Here is a 12110-nt window from a genome sequence, read left to right on the forward strand (position 1 = left end):
TCTGCACCGATCATAATTTAGTCCTTGTTTATAATTCGTTCAAACACCATAAACGACGGCTGTATACGTGGACGAAACCTGGAGACATTGGAAGGTATCAAATAAACTTCATTATTATTAGGCAGAGATTCAGAAACCAGGTATTGGATTAGAAAACTTTTGGGATCTAGGCAGTTTGGAAGAAAAGTGTGTGAGGGGCTGTTTAAAGGAACATGCTTCACGAGGATTAAATGAAAAGGCTGAAGGAAACGCAACAGAGAAATAATGGTCAGTTGTGAAGATTGAGGTCAGTGGCGCTGCTGGAGAAATATTGGGTAGAAAGGAAAGGTCAAATAAGAATCAATAGTTAACTCAGGAGATACAAGACCTGGTTGATGAACGACGAAAGTACAAGAATGTGAAACCTGAAGAGGGCAGAAAAGAATGCAGGCGATTAATGAATGAAGTGGATAGGAATTGCAGGACAGCTAAGGAGGAACTGCTGAAGGAGAAGTGCAAGGACGTTGAAGGATGCATGGTCCTTGGAATGGTAGATGCTGCACAAATAAAAATCAAAGAAACTTTTGGACAAAGGAAAACTAGGAGTATGAACATTTTTTGTTATTTGCTTTACGTCGCACCGACACAGATAGGTCTTGTGGCGACGATGGGATAGGAAAGGCCTAGGAATTGGAAGGAAGCGGCCGTGGCCTTAAATAAGGTACAGCCCCGGCATTTGCCTGGTGTGAAAATGGGAAACCACGGGAAACCATCTTCAGGGCTGCCGACAGTGGGGCTCGAACCCACTATCTCCCGATTACTGGATACTGGCCGCAATTAAGCGACTGCAACTATCGAGCTCGGTAGTATGAATATTAAGAGCTCAGATATAAAACCACATGTAGGGAAATAAGACATGGAAGATAGGTTGCACGAACTTATCAACCAGTTGTACGAAGGTAAAGACGTAGGTGGTATGGTTCGGGAACAAGAAGAAGCTGTTGATGCTGATGAAATGGGAGACCAATTTTGAGGTCAGAATTGGACAGAGCTTTAGGAGACCTAAACAGGACCAATGCCGATGACATTCCCTCTGAATTACTTACTGCCTTAGGAGAAACCAGCATGGCGAGGTGTAAGATGGGTGATACAGGAGAAGTGCCATCCGAGTTTTGGAAGAATGTTGTTATGCCTACTCCCAAGACACCCGGTGCTGACAAGTGTGAAAACTACCGCACCATCAGTTTAGTATCTGACGCCTGCAAAAATTTTAACACGAGGAGAATGGAAAGACAAGTTGCAAATCAGCTGGGAGAAGATCAATTTCGCTTCAGAAGAAATGTAGCAACACGTGAAGCAATCCTCACTTTACGTCTGGTCTTAGAGGATCAAATTAAAGAGGGCAAGTCCACGTTTGTAGCTCTAGAAATGGCTTTCGATAATGTTGATTGAACAAAGCTATTTGAGATTTTGATGATGATCCAGATCAGATACCGGGAACCATCTGTACAAAAAACTGTCTGTAGTTATAAGAATTGAGGGCTTTGACAAAGATTCTGCAATATATGCAGGAGCAAAGCATGGCTGAAGTTTGTCTCCCCTTCTTTTAAACGTTTATACAGAACCGGCAGTAAAAGAAATCCAAGAGGAATTTGGAAAGGGAATCACAATGGAAGGAGAGAAAATCAAAACGTTGTGATTTGCTGATTATACTGTTATTTTATCTGAGACTGCAGAAGATCTGGAGACATTGCTGAATGATATGGATGGAGACTTGGGTATGGAGTCCAAGATGAAAATAAGAAAAAGTCCAAAACAAACGTAATGGACAGCAGTTGAACGAAGTCAGATGATGCAGGAAATCTTACATCAGGAAATCAAGTTTTCAAGGAATTAGATGAATATTGTTACTTTGGTAGTAAAATAACTAACGATAGAAGAAGTAAGGAGGGCATTAAATGCAGACTAGTACAAGCAAGGAAAGGCCTCTTTTCTCTTCGAATACTGATATAAGAGTTAGAAAGATGTTTTTGAAGACTTTCGTCTGGAGCGTGAAACATGAACGATAACCAGTTCAGAAAGAAAGAGAATAGGAACTTTTGAGATGTGGATTTACAGAAGAATGCTGAAGATGAGATGTATAGATCGAATCACGGATGACAATTGGTGAGAGGAGATCGATTTGGTTAAATTTGACGAGAAGAAGAGATAGAATGATAGGGCACATCTTAATATGCCAATTCAGTTGGTTTTTGAGGGAAGTGTAGGCGGTAAGAACGGTAGAGGTAGACCAAGGTATCAATATGACATGATTGGGGGGGGGCAGATGTAGGATACAGCAGTTACGTAGAAATGAAAATGTTAGCACAGGGTAGGGTGGCATGCAGAGCTGCATCAAACCATTCTGTGGACTGATGACTCAAACAAGAACAACAATATCAGACCACCGGCAGAAGTGCTACTCACACAGAAACTTTGTCCGCCATGTTGGCTACTTTAAATATTTGTTTCAAATACTTACGCTTTTCATACAAAATTAATTTATAATTAGTTTTAAAGCCGAGACTCCAAAGTTTATTTTAGATTAAAAATACGAAATTAAATAAATCTCAATTCAGCGTCCGCTCAAGTTTTATGTTTATCTCCAGTGAAGGCGGACAGAAAGAAATGGGACAGTTATACGCCCCGGTAAGTTTCTGTCAAGAGAACGGGGCAGGGACGTCTTGTCACTACGACCTTTCATGTCTTAACCTTCATCTGTTTTATAGGGAGAAGACGCTGAGTGTGAGGAAACAAGAGAAGAAAGAGGAAGAGAAGAAGAAGAAGAAGAAGAAGAAGAAGAAGGATGAGGAAGACGAGGCGGAGAAGAATAAGAAGAAGAAGAAGAAGGAGGAGAGACTTCTGTTCCCAAAAGGTAATTTCTTACTTCAAAGAAACATATCATTGAATTAAGGGACAATAATAATAATAATAATAATAATAATAATAATAATAATAATAATAATAATAATAATAATAATAATAATAATAATAATAATAATAATAATAATAATAATAATAATAATTTGACGGTCATGGACCATGCCTGCCTGTCAATGTGGTCCCCTGTGAGTGAGAGCGGTAGAATAATACACACGGTATCCCCTGCCTGTCATAAGAGGTGGTGATGGTGATTATTGTTTTTAAGAGGAAGTACAAATAGGCAACCATCCTCTATATAACGCTAATCAGAGGGAAAAATGGAAGGGATCCGGTACTTCGAAAAATGAAGATATCGGTCAAAGAAAGACAAAGGCCACGAAGGGCGTGAAAATGAAAGACTCCCTAGCCCTCGCAAACCTAATAGCGTCGGGGTCGGAAAAGAACAAGAGTTGACCAAGTAAGGTCGTATAGGATAGATGAAAGTGAGGAGCCTGGCACAAGTAAGTGGAAGCAATGCCAGGACTCAGCTAAGGGCCCCGTGGTCGCCAACCAACGCTACAAAGTTCAGAGCCCCTGGGGTCTCTTTTAGTCGCCTCTTACGACAGGCAGGGGATACCGGAGTGTTGTTCTACTGCCCCCACCCACAGGGGGACCTGTCGTAAGAGGCGACTAAAAGGGGCCGCAGGGGACCTTAAGTTGGGAGCGTGATCTGGTGACCACAGCGCCCTCAGCTGAGTCCTGGCATTGCTTTTACTTACTTGTGTCAGGCTTCTCACTTTCATCTATCCTATCCGACCTCTCTTGGTCAACTGTTTTTTTTTCCAAACCCGACGCTATTAGGTTTGCGAGGGCTGGGGAGTCTAATTTTCACGCCCTTCGTGGCCCTTGTCTTTCTTCGGCCAATATCTTCATTTTTCGAAGTGTCGGACCCCTTCCATTTTTGCCTATGATTAGTGTTATATAGAGGATGGCTTCCTAATCACCACCACCACCTGCCCATGTGGACGTTTCACTTAGTAGAAAACAGGGAAACTATGGAAGAGTTTTAATTATGTTGTGCGATATGTTTTGGGAATTATTTCTATTAATTTTGGGCCCTTCTTAATACAGCTATGCAATGAATTTCCCTTGGCATCCTTGATCGAAGTCACAAAAACTAGATTAATTCTTATGATCTGCCGAGAGTTGTTAATAACTGCGTAGTGGGGGCAATTAGTGTCATATATTCTCTGCTATCTTCCAAATGTCCACTGACTGAGAGTCGCTTTGGCATAAGTTTCCTTTTCCTGCCAGGCCACAAGTTCTCACCTCTTGATTAACTTCTACAGTTCGGTTGGATAACTGGAGAATCCTCTGACTGAAAATGTTCCTTGGTTTTACTTCCCCTGGACACTGATTCCATATGACCTCTAACTTCCTTAGGTTGGATAAATCTAGTTTGGAAGTGTAAGTTAGATTTATGAGGTGCCTAATATCAAACATGGACATGCGCCACCTATATCAAAATTGAGTTAAGGATTGATCCTTGTAGCATTTTTAATGCTCTTTCTGAATTAGTGGTCCCTGTCTTTCATAAACGAATATGTGTACGTAATTTTTAACATAGAAATATGCAGTTTCTTTCATAATCGGACATCTCCAGACGTAGTTTGTATCAAAAACGGACATGAACGTTTCAGCCAATCATATTGCTACAAGTGACATCAAACTGTCATGGCGTTTTTATCAACATCTTAAGGAAAACAGAGGAGGACTGTTTTCTAATGTCCTATGATTGCCAAAAGAACCTCGTTTTGCCAAAATTAAGTGATCAGTCGGCGTATTATTCCAGACAACTCTACTGTTACAATCTGTCTGTTGTAATAGGCACATCTCAAAGCGAACTGATCATGTGTCTGTTTATACGTGGCTGGAGAATGAGGGAAAGAAATCATCAAACGAAATAGCATCAGCGGTTGTCAATGAGTTACGATCTAAGGATTTACAAGGCTTAACTTCAGTCAAGTTGATTGCTGATGGTTGCGCCGGCCAAAATAAGAACAGTAATATGTTGGCGATGTGTGCAAAGTGGCTTACAACGTATGCACCATCCTCTGTTGACAAATTAAAACTGGTATTTCCAGTTACTGGGTACTCATATTTGCCTCTAGATAAGATGTTTGGACTTTAATAAGGTGATGACCATAGTAAGTCCTTATGTGTTCAAAATGTACGGCACAGTGAAAGTATTGGACAAACCTTGGAACCACTGAATTGGAAAGAACAAGCACAGATTTATCTGAAATCTGCTAGTCAACTTCATTTCAAGATTTCACAGTGTAAAAGAATTATACTCAGGAGCACGAAAAGAGGCAATGTTGTAGTTAAAGGTGAGGTAGGTTACTATTTGGAAACAGGTATTGAGCGTAAGATCACGAAAGCTTGACAGGTAAGTCTAATGTTAATGAATCCTTTACTTCTGATATTGGCATGAACGTAAACCCACAGAAACTTAAAGATGTTGACATATTACTAGGAAAGCACTTCGGTAAAGGTTGGAAATTAATGCCTCTCTTAAGTGGTATATCGTAGTCATCAATAAGAACATTTGTAGTGAAAATGAACAGGCTGTTAATTATTATTTATGAATGGGATTGTTTTGAAGACCCTTGTGATGAACCAGAGGTTATTTGCCCAGAAATACAGTGAAGCAAGAACTGAAATGAATGTTAAAAATGTCAACAAAGTATAAGAATAGCGTTATTTCTTTCATATTTTAATTATATTTATTTTAAAACTTTTTTCCTAATATTGGGATAGTTCGTTTCAAAGGTGGACAATTACATGGATGTTTGTATCAAAAATGGACAAGAGCCAATCTCAGTTTCAGAAATGGACATCATCATATTTGAACGTGTTTTACATTGACTTAGACTGAAATTCCTAAGTGTCGACCATGATATTTTTGTTCATAGGGCTGGAAATATGACCAAAAAAAATTTTCACGCATATAACGGGGGTTTAACATAGAGAAACGAAAAATTAGCTCTACTGAAAAATTAACAAAATGGCTTTTGTCCATGTTTGATACTAGGCACCTCATATTATTTGTACATTTGCCTGGACCCTGTATTGTCCAGCATAACCTGGTAAGATTTCATCAAGATGAACCTGGCAAGCAGAAAAGTCCTGTTGCTGGAGGATCCCTTCTAGTATGGGATACAGTACATGTCTTGAAATGTTGCGTGCACGCAGTGACCTCGAGGGGGCTGCTACGGTCCTCTCCCGAACGGGCTACGGCAGTACGACGTCAAGTGGAGTTAGGCTGCTGTTACACTTTCAAAGAACTTGGATAACAATCAAAGACATCAAACTCCTCATTTTTCTTGCCGAGAAGGCTGCAAAATGAAGAATGTATTCTGAGCAGATCCCCGCTTTGATTGAGATGCAAGTGTGGTATTTATTATAGGACTATTAGTAAGAACAGTGACAAAAGGAAGACAGAAGAAGACCATGGGTTGCGAGAAGAAGTGAAAAGTGAGGAACTAGAATAATACCAGAGATACACTGAGAAAGTTCATCCATTAATTGTGAAGCAAAATGCCCATTTGAGAGATGCTAGAGACATAATGCAGGACAGTCTGCGAGGCGCTGTCTAGCGGTGTGACCTGGTTTTGCTTACCGTGTGCATTAGTTGATGAAGTTTTTGAATTTATTTATGAATTTGGAGTAATTTAAAATGAGGTGTTGGTGGTCGTCAACCCACGCTCCCAAGTAGAGAGACTCTGGGGCCCCTTTTCAGGTGTCTGTGAAGACTGTCAGGGTACACAGTGTGTGTTATTCTACCACTCCCACCCACAACGGCGAGATCTCCTGCAGTTTGAGATAAAATAACAACAGCATCCACAAATCTCCATGGATTGTGATCCCCTTATCCGCCTGTTTTATATATTAACTGAAAAGAAGAGGCGATACACTGCAATCTTGCCACACTCCTTTCTGTATTGCTGCTTCTTTTCCAAAGCCGTCGATTCTTATCACCGCAGACAGTTTTTTTACAGATTGTAGATACTATGCATTTCAGTGGGCTTTGCAGACTGATATGTAATAGCAAATCTGGCTCGGTGAGGAAAGCAACGGGAAACTACCTCACTCCTCAAGTCCCTAGCACGCCTCTTCAGTGATGCCTAGGCCATCTATGACAGCTGATGGCAGAGCTGTTGAGGATCCCACCAGCGGCATCGCTGACGGACTGAACAACATACAGAGGATGGTTGCCCAGTTGTGCTTCCTCTTAGAACAGTAATCACCACCACCACTCCTTGCATACACACTCCCCTTGTTCATTAATGATTTGTGGAATGTTCTTCTTGGAACCAGTTTCCGCCTTAAAGTACAAAAATAGTACATAAACAAAAGTTATACAGAATTCAATTTCCGATCATCTAGGACTTATACCCTTTTACAGGGCCGGTCATTGTTAACAGGGGAATACAGTTGGCGCGTAGTCCTCGATAGGGAACATGATGAAGATGAAAACCATAAAGGAACGATCTCTTGAAGAATAAGACAAGAGGGAGGAAGGACTGCTCTAATATCACAGAGTCGGAACGCCCATGAACCGGATCAACAATAACATTACTATGACCATTGTTGTCTGTTCTGTTGCCGCTCATCTTCGATAGATGGGATTACTGCCTGCTTGAATATTGGCGGGAATTAGCTGGGGATTTGGATAACTGACTGTCTCGTCAACGTCCCACCAGCCGGAGACGCCGAGGTGCCGGAGTTTAGTTCAACCTTCAGATATCAACGGACTAAGCCGGGATTGAAGCCACCAGATGCAGTCCGCAATTGTAATGTAAGAGCTTAAAGAGCGAAGGCATTTTGTGTGTAACTCTAGTAGCGGAAAGACAAGGCCGTGCTAGTATCCACACTTCCGTCTCTGCTTGAGAAAATCTCGTGCATCAGAATTCGTTTCTGAATACGAACTGCCCTCCCTTCAGGAAGATCAACTAGCCGAAGTATCTTGACAGAGAGAAAATGAAGTATGAAATGTGTGGAGAATGAAATGGAATGGCAAGTTTAACTCCAGGAAGTTCCGTCATGTGATCTTCTGAGGAAGGAAGTTCAATCAAGATTACATTTCCTCATCACAACAGATACAGTTTGATACATCTTTGTGCAGCAGGAGGACGTGGATTCTGTAAGTAGTGACACACTAAATAATTTTCTGTTGAAACTTAATAGGCTATAAGCGGGGTTCCTGCTGCACATACAGTAGATGCTGAGAGAGGGGATTATACTACATATCTCGGACCATGGGCGATTGAACCCATTTTTTATACGGTATGTTCTCGGTATCTATGCTTCACCCTGTTAGAACCGTAGTTTGGAAGGGATTTCTTCAAATCACAGGTATTATGTCTAATACAAAATTGTTGATTGGTGCATTAGACGGACTTCACAACTGTCTTTCTGCAATCCAGTCTTAAAATTATGCGTTCAAGTACGCGCTGAACTTTACACCGGTTTTATAAACTGACACATTTTCTCTGGTAATAATACGCTGTCACTCAAGAAAAGAATGAGAATGTGGAAATGTACGCTCCTCATTCTTTAGTATTTTATCAGACTTATTATACGTACAGCATGGCGTGCATCTTACCGTTGTTACTGACACTAGCAGAAAAAATTTAATACTCATTTAGTACTTTTTGGTTCAAACCCTACTGTCGGCAAACCTGAAGTTAGTTTTCCATGCTTTCACACTTTTGATCCAGGCAAATAGTGAGGTGTACCTTAATTAAGGCTACGGTCGCCTCCTTTCCTCTCGAAGCCCTTTCCTATCCCGTCGTCGCTGCAAGACCTATTTGTGCGACGTAAAGCAAAATTGTATATATATATAAAACTCTGTCGAGAAACAGTGAAGAGCAGCAAGCAGGCAGGCCAGTGTTGCCTACGTACCGACTGACGTTGAATATAATGCGTGTCTCCCCCTGTGGGTGGGGGCGGTAGAATAACACCCACGGTATCCCCTGCCTGTCGTAAGAGGCGACTAAAAGGGGCCCCAGGGACTCTGAACTTCGGAGCGTGGGTTGGCGACCACGGCGCCCTTAGCTGAGTCCTGGCATTGCTTCCAATTACTTGTGCCAGGCTCATCACTTTCATCTATCCTATCCGACCTCCCTTGGTCAACTCTTGTTCTTTTCCGACCCCGACGCTATTAGGTTTGCGAGGGCTAGGGAGTCTTCCATTTTCACGCCCTTCATGGCTCTTGTCTTTCTTTGACCGATATCTTCATTTTTCGAAGTGTCCGATCCCTTCTATTTTTCCCTCTGATTAGTGTTTAACAGAGGATGGTTGCCTAGTTGTACTTCCTCTTAAAACAACAATCACCACCACTATAACGCGTGTCCTGTTCGTACAGCATAGAATTATCACATTGTAAAGAAACAGATTACTGCTTTATACTCTTTAATAGACTGATTACTTCAGGGTAGTTCACTTAAGCAGATATGTACACGTTAAAAATAATTAATCAACTAATTAAGGTTCACCCGAATGGGTTCTTGGTCCTTTAGCTTTTGCTATATTCGGACAGGAATATCACTCGTGTAGAATAGATCGTTATATGGTACTTTTCACATATTTGCCCCACAAAACAAACGCACATACTCATCACTGGCTTGATGGTACGTCTTGGTTTTATATATTCTATGATGGAATCCGTTTTTGGCATACCTCATCATGTGTTGTTCAGGCTCTTCTGTCCATTTGTTTCCCATCATCACACGTCAGCCATGGAAATCTACTTCTATTAGGCTTTCTCCGATATTCAACTCTTCCTTGGACGGTCCGGTAGATTTTCAGTTTTTGGACCAGCCAGTATTCTGCATACACGATCATTTACTGCTCTGCGGTGGATACACACACATCAACGAAACACTCAGGGACAGATTAGAATGTGCAACTTGTTCTTGATGGCACTAGAGGAAAATTCTGCTTCGAAATGTGAAGAAAAGACCGAAATTCTGTGATTCCATTATAGATGTGTTTGTAAAAAAAATTCTACGGAATTTATCTGATGTACGAGTAAAAAGAAATACGTATCATTTTTTAATGGCTTGACCAGTAACAGCCCTCAAATCATTACGCCACGACACTCTCCTCAACATATATATGAATGTTACATCTGTAGGTCCAATTGTTTATGAGAAAAGAGTATCAGCGATGAATTTATCTAGAACCATGGGCTCATCTAAACCGTTTACTGCGACATCGCGTTTAACATACTTGATATAACGGCTCGGTCTACAGTAGAACCTATATGAACACTGCATACTACGGCATCGCTGTTACGACATATCGTATCGACTATAACATACAACGTTGAAGTTTGTTTGTTATGCGTTCGGGGATTGCTGACAACAACGTAAAGTTTATTTTCAAGTTCTTCTTTTCAGTAGATTGCGGATTTAAAATCAGTCTGTCTGTTAAATGTCACCGTGAATATATCGCTAAAGAAGAAACGTCACATATAATATGCCGATTTCAAAATGCAGAAACAATCATGAGCATCGCGAAGAAATTGGGTGTGTCGCACTCTACAATGAGGAAGGACAGAAAGAACATGCCATTTATTAGCAAAGACCGTGTGCGACTTCTTTCTCACTTATTATTTTATAGTTTGCTGACATATTATTGCATAAATACAGTACTTATTTCTCTTATGTCTTTTCAAGTTTAAACTATTTTCTCAAAAAAGCATGAAAGTGTGCAGTGCAGCCTAAAACTTAGATATATGGCATTTTAACGAGAGAGACCCTCGCAGTCCTTATAAACGGTGTGTGCGACTATCGCCTATAACGAGCGTTAATTGGCGGTACTCTCGGAGTCGTTATAACCGGTTTGTGCGACTATCCCCTATAATGAGCGTTAATTGACGGTCTCCTCGGAGTCGTTATAACCGGTTTCTGCTACTATCCCCTATGACTAGCGTTAATTGACCGTCTCCCCCGAGTCATTATAGCCGATTTGTGCGACTATCGCCTATAACGAGCATTAATTGACGTCGCCTCTGAGTCGTTATAACCGATTTGTGCGACTGTTGCCTATAACGACCCTTAATTGGTTGGCCCCTCGGAGTCATTATAACCGGTTTGTACCACTACCGCCCATAACGAGCGTTAATTGGCGGTACTCTCGGAGTCGTTATAACCGGTTTCTGCTACTATCCCCTATAACTAGCGTTAATTGACGGTCTCCTCCGAGTCATTATAACCGATTTGTGCGACTATCATTTATAACGAGCGTTAATTGACGTCGCCTCTCAGTCGTTATAACCGGTTTGTGCGACTGTCGCCTATAACGACCGCTAATTGGCGGTCCCCTCGGAGTCGTTATAACCGGTTCGTGCGACTATCGCCTATAACGACCGTTAATTGGTGGTCCCCTCGGAGCCCTAATGGCTCTGAACTTTGGAGCGTGGGTTGGCGACCACGGGGCCCTTAGCTGAGTCCTGGCATTGCTTCCACTTACTTGTGCCAGGCTCCTCACTTTCATCTATCCTATCCGACCTCTCTTGGTCAACTCTTGTTCTTTTCCGACCCCGACGATATTAGGTTTGCGAGGGCTAGGGAATCTTTCATTTTCACGCCCTTCGTGGCCCTTGTCTTCCTTTGGCCGATATCTTCATTTTTCAAAGTGTTGGACCCCTTCCATATTTTCCCTCTGATTAGTGTTATATAGAGGATGGTTGCCTAGTTTTACTTCCTCTTAAAACAATAATCACCACCACCACCACCATCGGTCCCCTCGAAGTCGTTATAACCGATTTGTACCACTACCGCCTATAACGAGGGTTTTTTGGCGGTACCTTCGGAGTCTTTATAACCGGTTTTTGCAACTTTCACCTATAACGAAAGTTAATTGGTGGTCCCCTCGAAGTCGTTATAACTGGTTTGTGCGACTATCGCCTATACCGTAACGAAGGTTATTGGCGGTCCCCTCGAAGTCGTCATAACCGGTTTGTGCGACTATCAACTATGACGAGCGTTAATTGGCGTTCCCCTCGGAGTCGTTATAACCGGTTTGTGCGACTATCTCCTATAACGAAAGTTAATTGGCAATCCCCTCGGAGTCGTTATAACCGGTTTGTGTGACGATCAGCTAAAACGGCACGGAACTGTGCGCAGAAGATGCATGTAGGCCTACAAATGCACAATTTT

General features: G+C 41.7%; 1 protein-coding gene across 1 annotated transcript in view; it reads left to right on the top strand.

The window, feature by feature from the left end:
* The first annotated feature begins 1104 nt into the window (after window positions 1-1104).
* LOC137496906 (uncharacterized) overlaps window positions 1105-12110 on the top strand; it is a 98513-nt gene continuing 87507 nt past the window's right edge. The window contains exons 1-2 of the mRNA XM_068229818.1: window positions 1105-1391; window positions 2748-2893. Coding sequence (XP_068085919.1) covers window positions 1105-1391; window positions 2748-2893 — 433 coding nt within the window. The remainder of the gene's footprint in view (window positions 1392-2747; window positions 2894-12110) is intronic.

This window comes from Anabrus simplex, chromosome 12 (assembly GCF_040414725.1).
Source record: "Anabrus simplex isolate iqAnaSimp1 chromosome 12, ASM4041472v1, whole genome shotgun sequence".
Taxonomy (NCBI): domain Eukaryota; kingdom Metazoa; phylum Arthropoda; class Insecta; order Orthoptera; family Tettigoniidae; genus Anabrus; species Anabrus simplex.